Source organism: Carassius carassius, chromosome 31 (genome assembly GCF_963082965.1).
Source record: "Carassius carassius chromosome 31, fCarCar2.1, whole genome shotgun sequence".
NCBI lineage: Eukaryota > Metazoa > Chordata > Actinopteri > Cypriniformes > Cyprinidae > Carassius > Carassius carassius.
Window position 1 is genome coordinate 24,236,404 of NC_081785.1, and position 27,403 is coordinate 24,263,806.

Sequence of the window (27,403 nt, forward strand, 5' to 3'; positions counted from 1 at the left end):
TTTTTCACGCTTCATATCACAGTTCTGCTGTTATTTACATTAAAGCTATTTTCTTCACTACACAAGTTTTTTAACTGATCAATGCCATTTCTACCCATTCAGACTGACAGCAAATTATGCACTATGATCAATTAGCCAATGTTTGATTGGAGAGAACATTTTAACCACAGGTTTTTGACGGGAAACAGTGATAATTAAACTGACCTTGTATAGAAAATGTCAACAAAAATAATAGAAAAGTTCCACATATGGTTTCTAGAAATAAATAGTTAGAATTTATTTATTATTATTATTCAGAACATTACTCTTTATACAAGATCAAAATGACCTACGGATTAGGCAATCTGTAATAACATTCCTTAGATGTTTAAATAATAAATACTTCTAATGTTTCTCAAGAGAGAATTGAGCTATTAGCTTGATTGATTTTAAAAGAATGTGATCTATCCTGTTACAGTGCTATCTAGGATTCTACATTCTACATTCATTTATATAAAAAAAAACGCTGTATCACTTATATAGTGACAGGAAATAGCGGCAACTTAGCATTGCATTCCTCCAATGGATAGCACAGTGATCTGGCAGCTTGTGGAAACTATGTGAGTATTAACTAGGCCAAATAAAATTGTTTATTCCCAAACAACTGAAGTGACTAGATCACTGTATACAGAACAGACTGACAAACTGAAAATAAATGTAGTCAGGGTGCTTTGGAGCCTGAGGTCTGGATTAGTATTTGTTTTTAACAATATTCCGACTTCCTTGTGCATTACATTCTGATTGTGTTTTCAGTTAAAACATTTTAATCACCACAGATCATATCATTCAGTTCAGTTTCTTGTGTCATTATCATATGGGTCAATCTGAGCCCATTTTATCTTGGTAAATGTTTATCAGGTAATTTAATTGCTATGGTAAACATGAAGTTATTTTTTCCCTGCTGCCTTCCTACAGTAAGTGTGGGTTGTGTTCTGTGATGGCTGGCTGCAAAAGTAATAAAGTAATGAAACAACATCCTACCACTAAGCTGTTTGTTTGGATCTTGCAGTTTTACCTTTTACATTTCACATGAAAATGCTTTCCTGTACAACAGAGTGACATGACTAACAGTTATCATAAATACTGGAACTTTGGCACAGAGCTTTGTGTTTTACACACCACAAAACAACAACAACCTAGGATGTATAACTTGCAATCAGATCCAATCAACTTGCAACTTTCCTCTCAGTGGTAAGTGTTCAAACAATGCTTGGCCTGGATCTCAATCCTTGTTTTTTTTTTTATCAAACAGAACACTCAATTTAATGGGGTTTCACATTCTTATCATCTGCAGTCTCAAAACATGTCAGAACGTTTACACTGACCAGCTCAAGAAGGTTAATACAATGCTCTAATTTCCATCTCTGGAACAAACAAAAAGTGATAGAGAGAAGGAGCATATTTGGCTTAAGGTTAGAACAGCTCCTTCTGTGTTTCAATAGTTGTACTATCAAAGGAGCAATACACAAGGTAACAATAATAAACATGATTTTGGCCAGCAAATTCCCAGTATGGGTCAAATGTGGTTTAGAGATTAAACCCAAACACAAAAGTCTATAATCATATATTTAGCTTTGTTCAGAAACTTTTTTATTTAACAGTTTTATTTTTCAGAGCATATCCAACATCCAACATCAGTGGAATTCATTTCTATGATCTTTTATGTAGTGTTCCATTGTGATAATTTACCAAATATCACTATGATTGGTGTACTTAATATTTGATGTGATGTGAACAATTTTCTTTTTGATGGGTTTGAAATCAGTTGCCTCTTCATAATATTCATGAGAAGGCATGGTCTTTACTCTTTGGCATGTTTGTGTGCAAGTATTTAGTATGTAAACTAATTACAACGTACAGAGAGATTGATGATCATTTGAGACTTGGTCTGACAAACTTACTGTGAGTGTGCAAATAGTTTAAATCAGTTCTTGTGAATGACCATCACATAAAACAAATAAAAATCTGTAAATTGTAAAATGTAAAAAAACTATGTGCATATATTATTACAAATGCAAATTAATCAGCTTGTTTTGTGCACAATTACAGACATAATTATCTGTATGTATTTGAGATTTTGTGCACATAATATTTTGGTGCATTATATCGCATGCAGTTATGCATTGCATCATACTTTTGAGGGAACCTTATACTACAAAATTGACTGGAACAGACAGATTCTGCAACTCACTGACACTGTTATTTAAAATTATAAACATTATATAACTTTAAATGTTCATATTGGCTAGCTAATGAAATTACATATCAATGAGTTAACAAAAAGGAATATCAACAAATGTGGGTGTAAGCAGAGACAATTTATAAGAGACATGCCACTTCCTCAATCCTCCATTCAACTATATAAAAGTCAAGCCGGGAAACATTTAAGCCTATCGTCTGGTTCCACTGACGTACGCGCACAGTTGAGGAACTGCATGCGTAGTAAAAGTATAACCTGTAGGGCTGGGTATTGTTCAAAATCTTTCGATCCTTGCCAATTTCGATACCTCAGTTTCGATACCGGTTCCTCACGATACTTTTTTCGATACCATATGCTTTAAAATCCATTTCAACATCAACACAAATACATTAAACACAAAACTTTTATTTTTCACCTTAATTAAAACAAATTCTGGTAACACTTCACACTCAGGATAACATTATTAATACAACTGGTTGTGCTTTTTGGATAGGGGTGCGCCATTCAGGGGCGGACTGGGACCAAAAAGTTGCCCATGACTTTCTGGCCCACAGCAGCCCACCACATCATAATGCAAACGCCCCTGTTTTGATGTCATTTATTAATTTAATATTTAAGTAAACAGTTTGGGGATTTTAACCAATAGGGCAACTGATCCTCCGTTGAAAAAACAAAAAAAACAAAGAACAGCAGCTGTTCATTTAGCAACTCCTAGTGAGCGATACATGCTTATCAAGACACAAACATTCTTCTAGAACTCACACTTTGCATTCAGTTAGCAAATCCATACGAATCATGCATGAATAAGAAGTTTATAAACTCAAACGATAGCTTTATGTGCTTTACAGATGAACTTGAAGTCTTTATTCATTCGAGATGTTCAATAATAGATAATCTTTGGCTCGGTAATACAAGTTCATGATCCGATTAGTGAACCGATGATTCTTTTCAGTCAATCTTTTATAATAATAATTTGTTTTGTTTAACGAAACCAGTGTGGAAACCAGTGTTTCACAAACTGGATAGATCTGAGGTGCAGGGCTCGCAAAATCGTTAGCCCTACGTCCCGGGGCTATTGTGTTTTCCAGTCCGATGGGCTATCGTGAATAGTGATGTAAAATTCCTAACTTGCTTCGCGTTGTTCACTCGCTTGAAGGGGTGAAACGGATCGTAGCTGATCTTTTGCACTTGTTTCTAAATATTGCTGATTCAAGCATTTTAAACAATTCGCGCACTTTCGGAGCTTGAGCTCACTCATTCAAAGCACGCGCTGCGAGCAGCATTTCAGACAATGCGTGTACAGAGAATGAATTCATCTTTCGCGTATCGTAACTTCTGAATGAACACATACACACACAAATATATCAAAATAATTGTCTCTGCAAATATTATCGTAAACACAGTTGGTTATGTTTTAAGTGAACGTATACAGTGGCCTGCTGCTTAGAGAAATTCGCTGTACCGGATAAATCTGTCTCTCTCTCTCAGTTTTTTAGACGACGTGAAAGGGGGCTATTTTAAGATACGCAATGGGGTAGACCAAACTAAACAGGGAGGGAGGGCAAAACACTCATCCAAACAAATGCTTCATTAAATTGGTGGTATTGCCGGCTTTGGTTGCAATACTCTTATCGCATATGTTGCACTTTGCTGATTCGGCATCCACTTTTATAAAGTGTAGCCACACTTTAAACCTCTTTGGCATTGTAAAACGGAAACGTTTTGAGAAAAAACAACTACACTTGTGTTATGTGACTGCGAGTATCTTCAGAAATCCTCCCCGTCACGTCACATGGTGATGGTCAGCCAATCATGGCGAATTTAGGTCCTTACATGCACGTATGCTACAAGCTCACACAGACACAGCCGCTTGGCAAAAAAAAATATATATAAAACCGCCGCTTGGCTTTTGGAACCGAAATTTGGCACCGAAAGATAAATTATTTTTCGATACTCATAGTTTTTCGTTCGATATCATAAAGGCATCGAAGTTTGGTACCCAGCCCTAATAACCTATTTTTTAAACCTTATTTTGGGGCAAAGTCATAAAACATTTTCAGCGATTTTTATCATATTCTACTGCTGTTTCTATGCATGCAGTTTTTATGTCCCGGTGACCAGTGAAAGTGCAGTTCTGACTCTCTGCCCATTCATTTAGATAGGAGCCTGGTCTTGTTAGTCTGAAATAGCTGCCCGGAGGCGTTGCCAAGATGGCGGCCGAGTGGCACGACTTGCCAAAATGGACTTTGGTGTAAGTGACAGTGGAAATGTTGACTCTGGTTCTATGGCTGGATATGAGTATTTCTTATGAGTGGCCTTTCCATGACTCCAAACTACACATTAATATAAGGTACATTGGGTTCTCCTTTTGAGAAGTCTGTTGCAAATTTTGCTTTCGTGTTCTCTGAAAATGCTGAACTAAGGTGGGGTTTGGCTGTCTTTACTCAAGAAGCCCATTCTCTGAGTGTAAATCTCACTATAGCCAGGGTGACCTCTGAGTTTGTGCATTTGCTTAGATGTTTCTCTGGGTCTTCGATTTCTGTGGTTTTGTTTGAAAACTTTTCCTTCCCTCAGAATGCACTCATGAGAGTTTATGGATATTTGGAGCATTTTTGGCTGAACTTAAAGACTTCCTTGAGGGTCCAGCTGTCAAAATGTGAATGTGATGACAGAATCCAAACAGGAAAAAGATACATGTTTGTGAAGGGCGTGCACTCTGCAACCTTACACACAAACAGTTTTTTTTTTTTTATCTTATTTTGGGTATCCATTATACTGCCAATTTGAATGTAATACTGATTCAATGTTTGGTTGAAATCGCCAGCAAATAAGTAAGACATGCTTCATGATGAATCAAATAAATAGAAGAGACAGTCAGTAGTTTACATGTGGGGTTGGTCAAAGGGAAATCATGTACAGAATATATAGATTTTTTTTTTATCCATTAGGCAGAATAGATTTTATGACTGAGCAAAATAGAAACACAAACACAACCAAAGAGGGTTGTTAAACTTTTAAACTTAAAAAAAAAAAATTAAGATATTGCAAGAAGATGAAGAGTTGAAACATTTGCAAATGTTTTCCTTATGCAGCATTGGCTGATCTAGCTGTCCCATACATTTAGTTTATTACTAAATATGTATCCTTTAATAATAAGACAATCAAAGAAGGCACTTTGACAAGGTGAGAAATCCATCCCATCCATCCATTTTCCAAACTACTTGTTGGCCCACAAGGATGCTAGAACCTATTCCATTGTCTTGGGCCATAAAACACCATGAAAATACCATGGAAAGATGACCAGTCACACACACACATTCACACTCACATCTATGGACAATTTAGTGTCTATGTACCTATGTTGTATGTCTTTAATTGTGGGGGAAAGCAGAACAAGCTGAGAAATATTGATTATGCTTACTTTTCATTATAAAAAGTAGGCGACACCTTATAGCTATACAGTAATGTTAAAATCAAAACTATAGTTAATTCATATTTTATAAATTATAGTCTCTAACTGGTTAGTACATTAATAGGCTATTTTCAAATAGCAAGTCCTTACTTACATATGTAAAAAGCTCAAAATTGGCTCACTTGTAACACAACCAACTCTGACCTGACTAGAAACTTATATTTCTTACATTTCTATTGGCTTAATATTTAATTTAAAATTAAAGCAGGTTGTGTGTTAATGAAATCTTAATTTTGTATTTGACACACTATTCTGGAACATTTCGTCAAGAGCTCTGAAACAATTCAAATAGTTTGCACAAGAGGCACAACATACAACAGGACTGAACTATACTTCTGGGCCAAACAAGAAACTGTGCCTTCAATAACAGTTTGCCTCTCCAGAATCCCCCCAGCTAAATCACATTAGCAAACAGATTTCTGACTGTCCCAAAGCCAGTGTAGTAATTGGCCTCATTTTTTAGGTCTAGACAATCATCTTTCCAAAATCTAACGTCGCACTGGGTTGTCCTCCCATTCACCATGCCAAAATATACAGAGATTCTATTTCCAGTGAAACAAATAAATAAATACATGAATACATAAATAAAAGTGTTGTTTTTATACAGATCTTATACAGATCTGCTTCTCTCGAAGTTCACTTCAAGTCAAGGATGTTTATAGTCAACATTTAACTAAAGTTGTAATTAGGGCTGTGCAAAAAATCTAATGCGATTTTCATGCACATTTCATCAGTAAAGGTGCTCCTGTGATTAATAGTATATCTCCAGCACATGCGTTCACATTAGGGTTGCCAGGTTTTCACTGCAAAGCCTGCCCAGTTGCTTCTCAAAACTAGTCCAAAACTAGCCCAGTCGCGTTTTGAGGGGGTTCCCCTGATACAGATTGCGTTCCGTGGAATAAAATAAAAAATTTTTTGGCAGAAATTGGTAAAATTCGCATTTTAGGGGCTAAATATCACACTATTACGATTGTCGCTTCAACCCGCAGACATGAAAAACAACCGCAGACTTGGCAACACTGGTTCAGGGGGAGCGGCGTTTATTACACAGAGCTGTAGTTCACTGACAAGCTACAAAAAAATCACTTTGGCAATGAAAAAATTTGGCAATGAATTGCCTGCAATATTGAAATCGTTTTGTGTAGATTGTCAGTGAACTATGGCTCTGTGTAGTAAATGCCAACCAGTGTTGCCAAGTCTGCGGTTGTTTTTCATGTTCGCGGGTTAAAGCGACCCCAATCCCAATAACGTGATATTTTGCCCCTAAAATGCAAATTTTAAGAGAACCCCCCCCCCAAAAAAGGAATTTTATCACCAAGAACGAAATGCAATTGGTCTAGTTTTGAGAAGAAATTCGGCAGGTTTTGTTTTAAAAACCTGGCAACCCTGATCTGAGAACACACATGCTGGAGATATACTATTAATCACAGAAGCGCCTTTACTGATGAGCTGCGCATGAAAATCGCATTTCATTTTTTGCACAGCCCTAGTTGTAATTAATGTTCTTATGGTAATTCATTATAAATTATCTTCTTCCCCTCTTTCAACTCGCCCACCATTCAGATGTCCTTCTCTCAAAGGTCCACTCTGTGATGTTTGCAGAGATTGACAATCATTCTAGCAACCCAGGCAGCAGGCTCTGCGGACTCTACCTGGCAAGCCTCAACGAGGAGAGCATAGCACAGCTGTCCAGAGGTGGACCTTGGGAATCATTGGTCGCCCTTGTGGAGTGGGTGCTGGTGAGCAACAAAACACCTATGACCATCGGACCTGCCGAGGAGCATCTCACCAGTCCCACTCCAGACACAGAGCACAGCCAACCATCACCCCGCTGTGCGGAGCCTAAGCCAGAGCCTACCGCAGAAGAAGAGCCATCACCCACCAGGACCGGCGAGCCATCGCCAAAGAGAGTGACAGAGCTGAGGATCGCCTTGGAGCTTGAGCTGGACCCGACTGACCAGGTGCGTGAGCCGGCAAATGAACATGCGCTGATGGCAGATGCAAGGGAGTACGAGGGCTTGGAAGAGACCCTCCCCTCAGAGAACCCCAGATGATGCTAACCCTGAATCTACAAACAGAACTAACAAATACTGCTACAAGTGTTACTGCATCATATAATAATTGCTGTTAATAATGTTCATCGTCTGGCTGACGACGTCTTGTATTAATTTTTTGAATAAAATCCTGTCATATGCGCACAAACTGACAGTCACCACTTATAAGTTATTACTCAATATTGTAGAAACATAATTTTCTGTAAAGTTGCTTTGTAATGATTTGTATCGTAAAAAACGATATACAAATAAACTTAAATTGAATTGAAGATTAATTGAATTGAAAATGACTAATCATAAATTTAAATTTAAATTACCAGTAAGTTACTATTAATAGATCATCTGTGAAAAGGACCATTTAAAAAATCCAGGTAAATTTGTTATGGCAATCATATGGTTCTTATGGAGATTACATAATAACTCTGAGCTGTTTACAAAGCTCAGCTGCTTTATAATTCGCTTTTCTATGTAAATATGTGCTAATTGGACATCTTTGATCATTGTGCCTCACAGTTTTTTGTCGTGCTTTTCCATTCATCAGGGCTCCGACTCTGCAATTGGATACTATTATGAGCATCTCATGTTTATAAGAGCAAAACATTCTGATTGGCTAGTAATGTTAGTTTGGTTGAGAGTGAAAGTGGCTCCTCTCATACCATTGGTAGGCGAAACTCATGGTGATATCACCAAGATTTTTTTTTTTATGTAGGATTATTTTTTTTCCGCTGCCAAACGCTGGAGGATGGAAATCTGGCACGGTGCCGGAGAACTTTAAGCCCTGCTGTTTTCATTACTAGTTAATCACCTTCATTGTGCGTACCTGCCCCTCGTTATCTGCCCTATATTAATTCCTGTCTCTTGATTTATAGTGGTCGGTTATTATGGATTTTGCCCTGTGCGTGTGTGTCTACCCTGTTTGGATTTACCTGTTGTGGATTTATTCATGTATTATTGTATTCATCTTTGTCATCCTGCCTGATCTCTAGCAAACCATACCATGACAAATTTTACAGTATTTGGTTAAGAATTGGTTAGTGGTAGGGGTGAGGTTAACTAATAATATACAGTATAATAGTGTAATGCAACTAAAATTCTTGTGGCTGATCAATCTGAAAATCATAACTTAATGATGATACAATTCCAATGGCCACAGCATTAATTTATTAATTTCTATTAATTATAATTTATATTAATTATAAATTAAATATAATTTATATTAATTATTAATTTATAATGCCTCTACCATCACTCCTCATATATCTGTTATTTTTTTTATTTTTTTTTGGATTCATCATGTTTCAGTGACCCACACTGAATAAAATTATTGTTCTCCTCATGGTTGAACACAATGTATTTTTCGAAGTTTTTATCTCGGAAGTGCTTGTACTGACAAGCGAGGAAATGCATTGTAAGTGTGTGTAAATGAATGTTTTTTTTTAAACGTCACTCTACTTGTGTGGATGTCGAGAAGTTGCATGAGGTAGAGTTTTAGGGATCCTATGTTGAGCTCGAGGCTATGGAAAGTCACAGGACTGTCTCTACGTCTCTCTCAGAGGCAAAATTATTTTCCACCATGGGTTAAGGATGGTCCCTTGATGAGAGTGACTTTAAGCGAATCCTGGACTGGCCTCTGCTGAACTTCACATTCAGGATATTCAGTTTCAGAATATTATCACTAAAACATATTTTGTCTAATATTTGAACAGAAGATTGATTCATAACTATTGACCTGAAAGATGCATGTTCCGTTTTCAAATCACCTAGAAAGACAGCCTAACCTTGGAGCCTCATATGTTCACACAATGTTCGGATGCCTCTCTGGCCTCATTATAGCTCTGAGGTGTGTAGGTGTTAATCTATCTTAATGCTTGCCTTATTCTAGTGCAGGAGGAGATAATAAACATAGAGACTTGGTTTTCGAATATCTACAGAGGCTGGAGACTAAACCTTCAGGTCTTAAACAATATTTCATAGGGTGGATCAGAACGCATGCTTGACAAAGGCACTCTGATTCAGAAATGACTCTGTTTGGGATAGACACTCTCACTGAAAGCAGTCAGCTTACTGTCTGTTGCAATAAAGAATCTAAAGGGCACTTTAGCCATCTGGACAAATCGCATACATACATACATAAAGTGAATGTACAGGATTCTTGACAAATAGCAGAACTGGACCTTTGGAGTGAGAACAAGTGATTTCAAAAAGCTACACAGATATTTACTTCATAGATTTTTTTTTCTTACAGGGAGCCTCAGAAAAAAAAATAGGTAACACTTTAGAATAGGTAACCAGGGGCGGAGCTAGGAGGTGGCCATGGCCAACATGGAAATAATCACGGCCACTCCACTGGCCAACCCGATCGTAATTGTGATCTATTATAAATAATAATAATAGTTTCTTAGATTTTGATCAAAATGACCTCGATCGATCATAGCAAAACAATTACGTTTGGACTGCGATACTATCGCGACAGTTGAATCCCTTGTCACTTACAGGCAAATGCGCTATCGTGAGAGTTTCCGTAGCGCGCGTGTCTTTCCAGCATTTGTAAAAAGTCGAGGACTGAGAGAGTCAAGGAGTGAAGCTTCGCTTTTGTGCCTGGTTCAACTCGTGTTTGAACACACAAACACATCTTTTCAGGTGAGTTATTAAAGTCAGATAAATTATTATTTTAGTTCTGTTCAACTATTTGTGTCTGAAGTTTTATCATTGTCCTGTGTAACAAACAGGTAACGTAGGGAGCAGTTTACTTAGCTAGCTTCATATTAGCTGACTCGGATGCTCAAAACTATGTTTATTTTATCTCTGAATATATAAATGTATGTTTTAATCATGAAACATTTAATGTGATTCAACATACCAATATAATTACTAGCTTCTAAGTCGATTTTATATACAGTATATATATATATGTTTATATACGTTACTTTCCTATGTAAACACGCTTACGTTAGATGGATGTGCATAACCGTGGCGCTCTCATCATATTTGCATCGTCACGCGCATATCGCAGAGTTCTAGATATACAGGTCCTTCTCAAAAAATTAGCATATTGTGATAAAGTTAATTATTTTCCATAATGTAATGCTAAAAATTAAACTTTCATATATTTTAGATTCATTGTGCACCAACTGAAATATTTCAGGTCTTTTATTGTTTTAATACCGATGATTTTGGCATACAGCTCATGAAAATCTCAAAAAATTAGCATATCATGAAAAGGTTCTCTAAACGAGCTATTAACCTAATCATCTGAATCAACTAATTAACTCTAAACTAGTGTTGTCACGGTACCAAAATTTCAGTATTCGGTACCGATACCAGTGAAAATCCACGGTTCTCGGTACCAATTTCGGTACCAAAGCAAAACACAATATGCTAATTAAAAAAAACAAAATAAACACACTTTTTATCACTATAAATAAAACCAATGCCATTCTTTATACTTATTTAAAATTGTGATTAAAGTTTTTTTTACAAGTAATACAATTATACAAAAAACAGTAAACAAGTTTCACCCAAATTTTTATTTGTCTTTTAATTAATGAAATTTGAACACATTCTATTTTTTGGTAAATAAAGGATTTGCTATTAAAATTAAAACATGTAAGAAATATTGTGTGATTTATTTCTTTAAAAAGTTTTATTAATTTTCTCAACAGTATTAGCAGTATCACATACCTTCTATTAAATAATAGTAATATTTCTAGCACAATGCCTTCTTGTAAAAATGAAATTATTTTGACGAGTTGCCATGAATACCTTTAAACTGACACTGCTTTTACTCAAATGAAATGGTAAAATGCTTGTGAAGTGATTCAGAACAGTTCTGGTGATGTTGTTTATGTATTTATGTCCACATTGAGATGGCAGATGCTGAGATTACTGCAAATGTTACACGCTTCAGTCTATGCAACCCTCTACGGACACCTCTGCAATTGAATCGCCATTGGCCATTAAATATTTTAGTTTATTCGCCAGACTGATATATAATTAGAACTTTAGTAATTAGAAGTAAACTTGATAACCATGTTTAAATGCATATTAGTCAATTTAACTGAACATTTTAACTGGAATTGTGGTGGTGCTTTTTTTTGTCATTCAGTGATTCTGTAAAAAAAAAAAAGGAGGTGAGAAAAACTAACAAGAATACTGATAAGATAATATTGATACGAATTCTAATAAGAAGAATTATAAAAACACACTAAAGATTACTAAGGATTAATTAGCTGCTGGATTCATGAATATTAATCAGGTTTTGTGCATTCGCTCGAACTGATTTGCTGAAATCAAAACGAACAATAATAGGTGAGCGCCAGCCAATGAGATTGCCATTTGCGCATTAACTCCACACACTAACGTTACCGGAAAACCCAGCTATTCTTAAAAGCTGAAGATTTCCATAGATATGCCACTATTTTGACAGGAAAAAATACAATCAAGAATAGTTTAAATGTAGTGCGTCAATTCTCTCTCTCGGTCTCTGCGTGTGTGACAGCGATCTGTGCGCCTTCACACTAGAGGTACATTAAACACAGGTGCGCTGTGCATCCATTGAGATCACACAGATCGCCTGACTGAGAATGAAACTTTAAAGCGCTCAGTCAGAGAGTGTTCGGCGAGTGAACATATATCTGACCTAAACTTATACTTAGCCTCTAACTCACACAATGGCGAGTAAAATCTGAGAATTTATTAACCATTGGCTAATATTAGAAATCATTTAGTCGCCAGAAGGAAGATTTAGTAGCATATGCGAGTGGTGTACTTGCAATGTAGAGGGTCGCTATGTAGTAAACAAACCCGCACGTCTCTGCCATTCATTCATTCACACAGAGAAACGCAGAACATGAAGGATTCAGATTTCAACCAACTTTTGCGGCTTAACATTTAAATACTGGTCCATATGGAGATTTGATTTGATTAATTTATGCTAACTTTGACAAATTCTTTGACTGTCCATATTAAAATGTAAGTTTCATTTTCATGACTGGATTTTGAGATTCCGTCCGCGTCTTCTGCTTCGCGGTAATCATATCGCTGTATGCGTCAAGAACCGGGTTTGAACGGGACCTCGGTACTACCGGTACTTACAGAAACCTGGTACCGTCACATTTTCATTTTTTTAGTACCGACTTGGTACCGAAGTACCGGGTCTTTTGACAACACTACTCTAAACACCTGCAAAAGATTCCTGAGGCTTTTAAAAACTCCCAGCCTGGTTCATTACTCAAAACCGCAATCATGGGTAAGACTGCCGACCTGACTGCTGTCCAGAAGGCCACCAAGACACGGAAAGAAATTTCTGAACGAATAGGCTGTTCCCAGAGTGCTGTATCAAGGCACCTCAGTGGGAAGTCTGTGGGAAGGAAAAAGTGTGGCAAAAAACACTGCACAACGAGAAGAGGTGACCGAACCTGCGGAAGCAGTGGACTGAGTCTGGAGTAGAAACATCCAGAGCCACCGTGCACAGGCGTGTGCAGGAAATGGGCTACAGGTGCCGCATTCCCCAGGTCAAGCCACTTTTGAACCAGAAACAGCGGCAGAAGCGCCTGACCTGGGCTACAGAGAAGCAGCACTGGACTTTTGTACAAATTTTGCATGTCATTCGGAAATCAAGGTGCCAGAGTCTGGAGGAAGACTGGGGAGAAGGAAATGCCAAAATGCCTGAAGTCCAGTGTCAAGTACCCACAGTCAGTGATGGTCTGGGGTGCCATGTCAGCTGCTGGTGTTGGTCCACTGTGTTTTATCAAGGGCAGGGTCAATGCAGCTAGCTATCAGGAGATTTTGGAGCACTTCATGCTTCCATCTACTGAAAAGCTTTTTGGAGATGAAGATTTCGTTTTTCAGCACGACCTGGCACCTGCTCACAGTGCCAAAACCACTGGTAAATGGTTTACTGACCATGGTATTACTGTGCTCAATTGGTCTGCCAACTCTCCTGACCTGAACCCCATAGAGAATCTGTGGGATATTGTGAAGAGAAAGTTGAGAGACGCAAGACCCAACACTCTGGATGAGCTTAAGGCGGCTATCGAAGCATCCTGGGCCTCCATAACACCTCAGCAGTGCCACAGGCTGATTGCCTCCATGCCACGCCGCATTGAAGCAGTCATTTCTGCAAAAGGATTCCCGACCAAGTATTGAGTGCATAACTGAACATAATGATGTGAAGGTTGACTTTTTTTGTATTAAAAACACTTTTCTTTTATTGGTCGGATGAAATATGCAAATTTTTTGAGACAGGCATTTTGGGTTTTCATGAGCTGTATGCCAAAATCATCAGTATTAAAACAATAAAAGACCTGAAATATTTCAGTTGGTGTGCAATGAATCTAAAATATATGAAAGTTTAATTTTTATCATTACATTATGGAAAATAATGAACTTTATCACAATATGCTAATTTTTGGAGAAGGACCTGTAGATAAAGTCCAGATAAAATTCGGTACCTACAACAAAAACATCTAATCTTTGCTCAATAATAATCCTACATTTTTTTGTTGTTTTTCAAACATCTTAATGTGTTTTGCTTATGTTTTGATTTGTATTTATGTCAGTCATCAAATGTGTTCTGTTTTCAAAGTGAATTTCCTTTATTTTATTAAATAACTTGAGGGTGAGTAAGATTATGACGCTCAGGATTTTGGTAAACTTTAATAAAAAATGCCATTGTAGGCTAGCTATTGTAAATTTGTATTGTAAAACATCATTGTGATTTGGGCACATACAATACTTTAAAAAGTATTTTAAGGTTGGATAAGTGCCGTGTTTGTTTGCAAAATTATGTTTTTGTGCCACCCCAAAGTAACTACTGGCCCCTGCCTGGCCACCCCTAGAATGGAGAAATTCCTGGCTCCGCCACTGTAGGTAACACTTATTAACTATTAACTATTACATTTCTCTCAATAAATTTGCTTATTAATAGTTAGTAAGGTAGTTGTTAGGTTTGGGTATTGGGTAAGATTAGGGATGTAGAATAAGGTCAAGTAGAATAAGGCATTAATATGTTCTTAATTAGCACTAATACATGGCTAATATTCTAATAATATGCATGCTATTAAGCAAATAATACGTTTTACCTATTGTAAAGTGTTACAAAAACGATCTTCAATTTCTCTCTCCCCTCTTAAATCATTCAGGTCTCTCTTTTGAGTGCTTTCTTAAACACAGCCTTACATGTTCTGTGTGCATTGCTGTACATTTAAAGCAGGCCATGTAGAGGGCTTCTATGGCAATTTGGTCTCACAACTTGTTTTCCAAGACATCTGTTGCTTACTTGTTCCCATTTTTATACCTCTCTTTTTAAACTTTCTGCTTTGAGAGGAAATATATTTTGAGTTCTGGAACATTTAGAAAACATAAACTGCTGACAACTTTGTTCCAGGACCTGATTTAGTACCTACGCACATATCTTTAGCTGCACACTAATTTACCTATAAATCCCACCTCCCAAACCAAAAAGGCTAAGTCTCCAGTGCTCCAGGAGCAAGCATGCACATACCATAGATCCCAACTTTCTACAAGGCTTTGTAGTTATAATGGAAACAAAGACAACATTTCCAGACTGTAATTGAAGTGGATGTTGTTCACTTTGCAGGTCCTTTCAAAACAATACCACTTCCATAAAAACCTAACCTGGAAATGGCTAAAACCCATTTGTTTAAATCTGTAATCCACTGAGGCTTCTGAAAGCAGCTAATGTCTTCTCTCTCTATGTAATCAGGGAGAAAGGGAGTAATATCCTGAAAGTGGCTGACCACAGACATAGGATCCAAAAGGATGGGAGGAAGGGAGGGGCTGTGTGTGTGATAAGTGTGGTAGATGTTTTGGCCAGAGGTTTCAAAGAAGTTCAAGTTTTCCAACATCCATTTCAAAGGCTTTGTCTCTCAGTGAAATGTTTACAATTCTGAATATGTGAAAAAATACAGCTCTTCCTTGTAAATTATGCAAAAACATTCTATAGCCAGTCACTAACAAAAGAAAAAGAAGCCAGATAAATTCTAAAGAAAACCTTAAATGATTATACTGTATTTTGAATGACTTACCTTCTTCTTGCTGCAGTAGATCTGCCATTTCTTCTCAGCAGGCAAAGCAAACATGGCTTCCCTGTTCTTGTCTGTGAGATCCAGTTCATCCTGAGGAAAGGAGAGGACATGTCAACTGAGCCACCCTTAACCTAATATATGTATAAAAGCATGGTGAATGTGATCATGCCACCCCCATTAAAGTGTGTGTCGGGGTGGGGGAGTTGTGCCTGGTATTACCAGTAATTTTTTTTAATACCAGTCATTTTTATTTTTTTGTTTTTGTCCCCATTAAGAAAACAGCCCATGAATCATATAGAATTAAATTTTTTTTGAAGAATGCAGAAAGTTTTACGTGAGGTAGTATCTGTGAATAAAAAGTACATCTATGGTGGAAATATCATTCCTTTTTAGTGTCTATAGAATTTTCTCAACTGATCTGACAAAATTATATTATACAATATATATATTTATCAAAATAAGAATAAATAATAATATTACACTTCTGAAAAATGAAGGACTCCTTAATCATAGTCCTTAAAATGAAAATTGGTTTATAATTAACATAACTGAAACAATTTAAAAGAAATTACATAAATTAAATATAAATTACCACACTTATAGGTCATTTATGCTGAGAATTATATGTATTATTAAGAGTTACATTTACACAGCAGTATGAATTTCATTCTATCATTCTATTCATTTTATTTTTCATAAGAACTACAGATTATGTTTCAAGAACTACATTTAAAAGCATTCACAATTCAATTCACAATCCTGTAAGTTCTCTATAAAGCCATTTGTGCTAATACTAAAATGTGTCAACATTAGAAGAAGAACATAATATTATAATTCCCTAACTGAAAATAATAAGGCCAATTTACCCCTGGTTGAAGAATATTTATTTTCCCTTAAGAACTCAAAGTTTCAATTTTTCCATTTTCATTTACTGCCAGTATAGAGCTTTCATCAAGATAAGCTATTCATCAAAGATATTCAGTCAGGATACATGCCTGACACGGAGGCCAGGTTTTGAAAAGTAACTTACTCTGACAGTGTCTCTTTAAAATGATGGAGCCAACAAACTTGATACTGTTTTTCTTTATTTATTTATTTGTGAATGGAAAGAATGAAATATATCAAAGCTGTTACCTTTTTACAGAAGGCAGAAAAATAGAGAGCTACACAGAGAGTGTAAATTATAAAGTGAAAAGGAAACAATAAAAGCCATACAGTAATAGTGAGAAAGGGAACAAAAAGGCAGAGCTAAAGGGAGGGAGGTGCAGTAAAGAAGACATGGGGAAGGAAAGATTTACAGATGGTCAAAATGGAAGGAAGTCATATGTGGCACACAGGGGACTGAGAGGAAACTATTTTAGCCAGTCGTGACCAAGAAGAAAGCCTCATGCATTGATACACAAAAATAAAGATTGAACAACTGAGAGGAATAATTTACTTAAATATGCAAAAGTACAGTAAAATGTACCATAAAAGCAATGTATGGTGTTAATGATTTTAAGTGCAACTGGTACTTGTGTGTCTCGTTGTTGACAACAAAACCATATTTGTATTTAATTTAGATGACTTCTGACAGCTACAATAGAGGGAGAAAGTCTAGCAATACACTAGACTTTCTATGGACTACTTTCTTAGCAATTTTTGTCCTTGTGGGAGGTCTACGTTCTCAGTCCACATTATGAAGGAGAGAATAATCTGTAAATGCAAAAATATCTTCTTTTGTGTTTCATGGAAAAATCTGTGATATGGGGTTTGGACAACACATGGGTCACATGGCTGCACCTTTCTATAAGGGTTCTAAAATTGTGAAAAACCAACTGAAACGCCCTCAGCAACACGCAATAATATTTGCTTTTAAATTAATACTCATTTAGTGATGGACCTCCACTCAAGAAAGCCAGCTGTTCATAAACTGACAGGAACAATCTTTCAAAATGACAGCAAAGACCTAAACTAATTTGTCAGACCTTTTTCTACTGGCTCACTACCGTATCATCCAGATTTAATCAGCTGAATTACAGGGTGTAAATGGCAATGTTGAACGAGAACAGTGACCAGGAAGCTCATTGGCCGATATCACCACATCCAGTGCCCTAAACCACAGAAATTAGGAAGAAACAAATATCTGACCTTTCACTCCAGGAAGGTAAGGGAGCCAAAAGGAATGAACAGAATGTTTCATTATTATGCCATTCTATTCTGTAATCTAAACCTGTTCTACTGTCAAGCATCAGTCATCTGCAAAGGCTCTTTATGTGAGACTTAACTACGCAATATTAGAATATTAATTAAATCACTGATCATAGCATGTTTATTGTTTCTGTTTAAATGCAGAAATTACCTTACTGCATTATTTGTTTTATCCTAGAACTATAAACCTTACCATATGGACATTACTCTAAGTCACACAGTCACCTCTGATTATTCGTAATTGTAATGTAAAAACGATATTTATCGTGAACAGTCTGTTGGCACATGGCCATTGATAAGGTTGTTGAGCTTACATTTAGACTATCAACATTACTGTAAATGTGATATTATGCAAAAAAAAATTCTCAACAAGAATAAAGAATCATCAATCAATGCATGCATTGGACCTCTTTTGTCACATGATTCAGCTCCTGTTTTGCCTTATTTGGTCTCGTTCCTGTCCTTGTTTGGTTTGATTATAAGTTGATTCCCCGCATCTGTCTGTCCCTTGTTATACTGCCTTTATAAGCCCCAGTCTGTTCAGTTGGTTTATCAGATCTACTTGTGTACTGCTCAAGCTACTGTTATGATTATTCCCAGTGTTTCCTTTATTAAAGTCTGCTGAACGTTCCTTCATGCTTTCCATGTTCTTCCTGAACAACGTAACATGACAGAAGATCGGAACAAAACAGTAACCTCTGTTTGTCTACACTCCATTTTGTTTCCTGTTTTCACCCATGTCTATTTTTTCTGTTGTGTACCCTTATGGATCCCCTTGTCTGCCCGGAGTTCCTCCTCATCCTGCTGGAGCATGGGGAGCGATCGCTCAAGGACCATACTTGGCAAATTTAAAAGTGCTGGCTAATGCTAAAAGTAAATTCAGTACGATTTTTTGTTTTTCACACCAGCGTTAATGATGATCGCCTTCGCCAGTCAGAAATCACAAAAAAATCATTAAAGAGGTGCGTAAACTTGCAAGTACGATTTCAGACACTATAATATGCTATGGTCTCCTCCATGCTTACCGTGGTGATGAAAAACATAGCAGACTATCATCACTCAATGGCTGGATGTCTAAGTGGTGCCCGCAGATTAACATAGGTTTCATAGACAACTGGGGGAGCTTTTGGGGCAGACCTGACTTGTTGAAAAGAGATGGTCTTCATCCCTCCTGGGGTGGTGCCGATCTTCTCTCTAGAAATATGGCACATAGTCTTAGAGTTTGACTTGACTAACTGGGGCCCAGGTCAGGAAGCAGAAAGACTGGCTAAACTGACCATCTGATAGCTGCCTCACGCCACAGAAATCAGTTAATTCTCAGCACATAGAGACTCTTTCACCTAGATATCACACTATATAGACTGTGTCTGTTCCCTGAACTAGAAAATACTAAATAAAACATCCAAACCAATTTAAGAGTAACAATTTAATTGATGTTCAACAAATAAAAAACAGATGTGATATGGATAAACAAATGATAAAGCTTGGCTAATTGAATATTAGGTCCCTTTCTACGAAAGCACTTTTTGTAAATGATATGATCACTGGTCATAACCTAGATGTGCTCTGTTTGACAGAAACCTGGCTAAAACAAGATGATTACATATATTTGAGTGACGAGTATGAGTGACGTGACATTCAGCCAAGTATGGTGACCCATACTCAGAATTTGTGCTCTGCATTTAACCCATCCGAAGTGCACACACACAGAGCAGTGAACACACATACACACACACTGTGAGCACACACCCGGAGCAGTGGGCAGCCATTTATGCTGCGGCGCCCGGGGAGCAGTTGGGGGTTCGATGCCTTGCTCAAGGGCACCTAAGTCGTGGTATTGAAGGTGGAGAGAGAACTGTACATGCACTCCCCCCACCCACAATTCCTGCCGGCCCGGGACTCGAACTCACAACCTTTCGATTGGGAGTCCGACTCTCTAACCATTAGGCCATTTTAAATGAGTCTACCCCCAAGTTTACTTTTATAAACATGAGCCGGTCCAAAAGGTAAAGGGTGAGGTGTTGCTACAATTTATACAAATATTTTCAGTATTTCTTAGAGGGCGGGCTTTAAGTAGAACTTGTTTGGAGTAATGGTGCCTCGTATTACATTATCCAGAGAAATACGTGTTAATGGTAAATCGCCTGTAATGTTTGTACTGGCTACTGTATACAGGCCACCATATAGAATTTATTAAAGAATTTGCTGATTTTATAGCCGAGTTAGTGCTGGCTGCAGATAAAGTTTTAATTGTTGGTGATTTTAATATCCATGTTGATAACGGAAAAGATGCACTGGGATCAGCATTCATAGACATTTTGAACTTAGACAACATGTGTCAGGTCCTACACATTGTCGAAATCATAATCTAGTTTTAATACTGTCACATGGAATTGATGTTGATGGTGTTGAATTATGCAGCCAAGTGATGATATCACACATCATTATCTAGTCTTGTGTACACTTCATGTAGCTAAAACTGTAAATTATACTCGTTACAAGCATGGTAGAACCATTACTTCTACCACAAAAGACTGCATTGTAAGTAATCTTCCCGATTCCTATCAAACCTTTACAATTAATTCAGAACGCGGCAGCAAGATTAATTTTTAATGAGCCAAAAAGAATTCATGTCACACCTCTGTTTATCAATTTGCACTGGCTTCCAATAGCTGCTCATATAAAATTCAAGGCATTGATGTTTGCCTACAAAACTACCACTGGCTCTGCACCCATTTACCTAAATTTGTTACTTCAGACTTATGTGCCCTCTAGAAGCTTGCGTTCTGCAAGTGAACGTCGCTTGATTGTGCCATCCCAAAGAAGCACAAAGTCACTTTTACGGACTTTTAAATTTAACGTTCCCTCCTGGTGGAATGACCTCCCCAACTCAATCCGGACAGCTGAGTCCTTAGCCATCTTCAAGAATCAGCTTAAAACACATCTCTTCCATCTTTATTTGACCCTATAACTTTAACATTCATTATTCTAATTCTATTCTTAAAAAAACTACATTTCTAATCTTTTTGTATTCTATCTGTTTTCTTTATATTATATTATTTAAAATCCCATGCTATGTGTACTGTGTTAACCTAACTGAGACTTGTTACAGCACTTATATATCATTGCTCTTTTTGTTGTTTTTGATTGCTTCCACTGTCCTCATCTGTAAGTCACTTTGGATGAAAGCGTCTGCTAAATGAGTAAATGTAAATGTAAATGATTTATCTCAATTCCTTAGCACATCCAAAAACTCAGAACTTTATGATGTAACAGAAACTATGGACTCACTCTTTTCTAGCTTTTTAGATATGGTTGCTCCTTTACGCTTAAGGAAGATTAAGGAAAACAGTCTGACACCAAGGTATAATGAGCACACATGCATCCTAAAGAGAGCAGCCCGGAAAATGGAGCACAGCTGGAGGAAAACAATCAACAGATGTTGACATTTCTCAACAGCACAGCAATAATGACTTTATCAACTACTTTACTTCCAAGGTCGATGCTATTAGAGATACAATTGAAGCCATGCAGCCATCAGCTACAGTATCACATCAGACAGTGCACTATAGATCCCTTGAGGAACAGTTCCACTCATTCTCTACTTTAGGACAGGAAGAATGGTATAAACTTGTTAAATCATCTAAACCAACAACATGGATGTTAGACCTTATTCCATTTATGCTACTAAAAGAGGTGCTTCCAGAATTCATAGATCCTCTTGTGACTATTGTGTTGTGTACCAGGGCAAAAAGGACCCGGGCTTAAAAAACTGCGCATAAATCACTCCAAATATCACTCCATCATCACTAAATATTGGATTCAATCTTTTTGTGAACGTCTTTTCTTTAATTTAGGACTGTTTCTGTATTTATATGTGCATCTGATTCATCGTAGTCCTGGTTTAACTGAGAGTAGGCACCTAATTTTGTAGGTGAAAAAAGCATTATTTATGAAAAATTTTCAGAAAATTTAATTCAAATTGATGAAAATGTTCACTGTTTATTACATTAAACTGTCCTTTAATGTTTAATCAGGGATTTTGTTTTGAAAGGCTTTTATTTTGTACAAAATGGCACAAAGTCACACTTTTGGTGTTCCCGTCAAAAAATGACCCAGCCTCAAAAAATTCCGTATAAATTACTCATTATGCTATATTATCACCAAATATTGAATTCAGTCTTTTTGTCAACTTCCTTTCTTTTCTTTAGGACTGGTTTTGTATTTACATTTGCATCTGATTAATCGTAGACCTGATTTATCTTAAAGTAGCCACCTGTTTTTTGAGTAAAAATAAAGGATTATTTATGAATAATTGTCACAAAATTAAATATAATGTGGAGAAAATGTGCACTGTTTATCACACTAGTGTAGTTTAATGTTCAATCAGGGAGTTTGTTTCGAAAGGCTTTTATTTTGTACAAAATGGCACATAGTCACGCTTGTGGTGTTCCTGACCAAAAATTACTTATAAGCAATTTTTTGAGGGCGGGTCATTTTTGACGGGAACACCAAAAGTGTGACTTTGTGCCATTTTGTACAAAATAAAAGCCTTTCAAAACAAAATCCCTGATTAGACATTAAAGTACACTAGTGTGATAAACAGTGCAAATTGTCATACATTTTTTTTTACTATTGTGACAATTATTCATAAAAAAAACTTTTTTTCACTCAAAAATGTAGGTGCCTGCTGTCAGATAAATGAGGCCTATGATTAATCGGATGCAAATATAAATACAAAACCAGTCCTAAATGAAAGGAAACAATTTGACAAAAAGATTGAATATAATGTTTGTGTCATAAACCGCGCCTCTGTGGCTCTCTCTGAACACCAAAGATAACCGTCATCCGAGTACTGACTACATTTCCCATCAGCCCCGTACCTAGGACTAATCACCTGCACAGGTGCTACCACTTTCCCTCCTCTATATAAACTGCCTCCTAACACAAACTCAGTGCAAAGTCTTGTTTTGCCCTGGCCAACATTTCTGAGTGGTTTCTACATTGATTGATTCCCCGTTTACTGACCCCGGACTGTTTACTGATTCTGATTCCCTGTCTGCCGCCTGACCTCTGCTTAGTATTGTTTCTGTTTATGGACATCCTCTGATATTCCTGACGCTGTTGTTTGATTACTGCCTGTCTGACTATTCTTTATTATTATTAAATACACTGCAAAAGGATCTGTTCATCTCTGACTCTGTATCACAGAAGACTTCGCCACCACAGGATCCAGCAGCCATGTATCGTCTTACCTCCGAAGTGTCATCTCAAGGTTCCATGCTGGTTGCCCACCAGCAACAGCTCGTAAAGCTGACCTTGCGGACCAAGGAGCTAGTCAGATCCATGCAGGCGCTCACCATCCAGGCTGCCACCCCAGTTTCTCTCGCTGCACCACCGGCTAAGCCGAGTCAAGGTGTAACCTCTTCTCCCAGCAATCCTCATCTGTCCCTCCCAGGAATGTATGACGGCTCTACGGCTAAATGTAAGGGCTTCCTGTTAAAGTGCTCACTGTTTATCAACCAGCAGCCTAACATCTATCCTACAGAAGAAAGTCAAGTTTCTTTCATATGCTCACTATTGACGGAAAGGGCTCTGGACTGTTTTACGGCATTCATACAAGAAGATTCTCCGCCAGTTCTGTGAGGTGTTCGAGCGCCCCGCCGGTGGTAAGGAACCAGGCGAGTTGAATAGTGAAGTGACATTCAGCCAAGTATGGTGACCCATACTCGGAATTTGTGCTCTGCATTTAACCCATCCGAAATGCACACACACAGAGCAGTGAACACACACACACACTGTGAGCACACACCCGGAGCAGTGGGCAGCCATTTATGCTGCGGCGCCCGGGGAGCAGTTGGGGGTTCGATGCCTTGCTCAAGGGCACCTAAGTCGTGGTATTGAAGGTGGAGAGAGAACTGTACATGCACTCCCCCCACCCACAATTCCTGCCGGCCCGGGACTCGAACCCACAACCTTTCGATTGGGAGTCCGACTCTCTAACCATTAGGCCACGACTTCCCACGAAGTCTTCTTACCCTGCACCAAGGTGGATCTTCTATGGCGGATTACACTCTTTCCTTCCGCATTTCAGCAGCACAAAGGGGTTGGGAGGAGGACCCGCTGAAATGACTTTACCGCAAGGGGCTCACTTCAGATCTACAATCAGAACTGGCGTGTAGAGATGAGGGGAGGTCGCTCAGTCAATTCATGGATCTGGCCATTCGCCTTGATAATCTGATGCGAGCTCGACGGGTGCCTCAGCTACCCTGATCTGCTGAAACTCTTTCCACATTTCATGGATGGAGAAAAAGATTCTTCAGTGGTCCAAGACCTGTCAAGAGAAATGCCTGCACCCTATCACCAAGGTCAACCTTAGCCCCACTGGCACCAAAAACCGCGATCTCACAGGGATACCCAAGTAATACCATGACCCCGCTCTAGCTTTCAGCGAAAGTACGGCCACTCAGCTTCCTCGTCACTGAGCCTGTGACTGTGTGATCGATCTCATTCCTGGAGCCAATACCACAAGAATCTCCCCTCTCTCACAAGCCGAATCTGAGGCCATGAACACCTACATCAAGGAACAACTCGCAAAATGATTTATCAAACCATCTACTTCCCCCACATCAGCAGTATTCTTCTTTGTAAAGAAGAAAGATGGAGGATTATGTCCATGCATTGATTATCGAAGCCTAAATTATATCACAAGTTTCGCTATCCTTAACCCTTAGTTCCCAGCAGTTTGAGAAAATGAGGTATTCTGAGACATGCTGAATAATAATCTCACTGTGTATATTGACGATATTCTCATCTATTCAGAGACGTTCGGGGCTCATGTACAGGAGGTGAGAGCTGTGCTCCAGTGCTTGATTGACCACCAACTATATGCCAAGGTTAAAAAATGTGAGTTTCACCAGACACAGATATCTTTCTTGGGATACATCATCAGTGCCGAGGGGGTAACCATGGACAATGGCAAGGTTGAGTCAGTAGTTAACTGGCCACAACCCACCACTGTCAAAGAGTTACAGTGTTTCCTGGGTTTTGCCAACTTCTACCAGCGATTTATTCGAAACTTCAACATCATGGGAGCGCCACTTACATTTCTTCTCCAGGACGGAGGTCATCGTCTGAGGTGGACACCTGAGAGTACAGCAGCATTTACACAACTTAAGGAGAAGTTCATCACAGCACCAATTCTGCATCATCAGGACCCAGAACGAGAGTTCATTGTGGAGATGGATGCTTCCAATACTGGTATCGGTGCTATATTATCACAGTGACAAGATAATCCTCCTAAACTCATCCCCTGGGCTTATTACACACACAAACTTACCCCAGCCAAACATAATTATGATGTGGGTGACAGAGAGCTGTTGGCTATGAAGGCCACCCTCTAAGAATAGTGTCATTGGTTGGAGGGAGCCCACCTGCCTTTCACGGTACTGATGGACCACCGAAATTTGGAACATATCAAGGCTGCTAAGAGACTGAATCCTAGACAGGTCAGGTGGTTTTTATTCTTCACTTGAATTAATTTTAAGGTCACATATCATCCTGGTTCAAAGAACGGCAAGGCTGATGCTCTATCTCGTCAGTTTGATAGTGCTTCTAATTCCTCCACATCTGCTCCCATACTACCAACAAACCTCATCCTTGCTCCCGTACAGTGGGACATCATTACCAAGATTTCAGCAGCTCAGATGGAGGAACTGTCACCACCCGAATGCCCCCTGATCACACCTACGTACCACAGTCCCTCCGCTTGAGGGTATTACAATGGGTCCATAACACTCCCAGTGCTGGGCATCTGGGCATCACAGCCACTACTCACCTCGTTACAAACTGATTCTGGTGGTCCACGCTTCAGGCCGGTGTATTTCAATTCATCCATCAGTGCGCAACTTGCAACATTGTCAAGTCCTCTTACAAGAGACCCGCCGGGTTACTCCATCCACTCCCGGTACCGCAATGTCCATGGTCCCATATAACGATTGACTTTGTCACAGATTTACCTCCTTCCCAGGGCTACACTACCATCCTAACAGTCGTTAGTCGTACGCACTTACTGCCACCAGAACCAGCAGGATTGGAGCCATTTCCTCATTTGGGCTGAATACGGCCAGAACTCTCTTCTAAAACCCTCTACAGGACTCACCCCTTTCAAGTGCGTGCTAGGGTAGCAAACTCTTCTATTTCCCTGGTCCGGCGAACCCACTGACCTACCAGCAGTAGGTCCTGTACAGCTTCAGCGAGCAGTTTATAGATTCGGAGAACAGGCCAATCGTCATTGGAGAAGGGGTCCGGAATACGATCCTGGGCAGTGGGTGTGGCTGTCTACCCGAGACCTTCGTTTTCGACTTCCCAGCAAGAAACTAAGCCCTAGGTACGTGGGTCCTTTTAAGATTCTGAGACAAATAACCCCTGTGTCATACCATCTAGAATTATCAGCAACTTATCGCATTTCTCCTACCTTTCATGTGTACCTATCATTTTTGCCAAGGAACACTACGAGGGTAACAAAGTGACCCCCCCCCCCCCCCCCAAAAAGTACGAAAATGATCAAAAAAAAATTGAGAAGTAGCCTTACCCTTTGTGAACAAAGTCACAAAATTTCAGGCCAATGCCATAACATTAACTAGTATTTTTGTGAAAAAGAAAATTTTCTTAAAAAAAAATAAAAAATGGAACCGGGAACACTTCCCATAACACTCAATGTATTTGCTACATCATTAAAATGATGGCATCTATTCTAATATTAGTATGTTTCTCTCTTACTCCGAGGTCACCGTAGAGTTGGGAAGTAGACTTACCCTTTGTGAACAAAGTCACAAAATTTCAGGCCAATGCCATAACATTAACTAGTACTAGTATTGAGAAGTAGCCTTACCCTTTGTGAACAAAGTCACAAAATTTCAGGCCAATGCCATAACATTAACTAGTATTTTGGTGAAAAAGAAAATTTTCTTAAAAAAAAAAAAAAATGGAACCGGGAACACTTCCCATAACACTCAATGTATTTGCTACATCATTAAAATGATGGCATCTATTCTAATATTAGTATGTTTCTCTCTTACTCCGAGGTCACCGTAGCCACCAGATCTAGTCTGTATCCAGATCAAATGGTCAATGCAGTCACCCAGATCCAGTAGGTATCCAGCCCAGATGGTGGATCAGCATCTACAGAGGACCTCTACAGCTCTGAATGTAAGCAGAGACCAGGACAACTAGATGAGCCCCAGAGACAGATCCCCAGTAAAGACCTTGTCTCCTAGACAGCCATCGGGACAAGACCACAGGAACCGGATGCTTCTTCTGCACAATCTGACTTTGCTGAAGCCTGGAATTGAACTGCTGGTTTTGTCTGGCCAGAGGAGTCCTGGCCCCCTGTCTGAGC

General features: G+C 38.5%; 1 protein-coding gene across 3 annotated transcripts in view; it reads right to left on the bottom strand.

Moving 5' to 3' along the window:
• Nucleotides 1–27,403, bottom strand: part of daam2 (dishevelled associated activator of morphogenesis 2) — a 189,767-nt gene that overhangs the window by 65,978 nt on the left and 96,386 nt on the right. For all 3 annotated transcript variants that reach the window (XM_059519409.1, XM_059519410.1, XM_059519408.1), the window contains exon 3: nt 15,814–15,903. In XM_059519409.1, the coding sequence (XP_059375392.1) occupies nt 15,814–15,903 (90 nt within the window). The remainder of the gene's footprint in view (nt 1–15,813; nt 15,904–27,403) is intronic.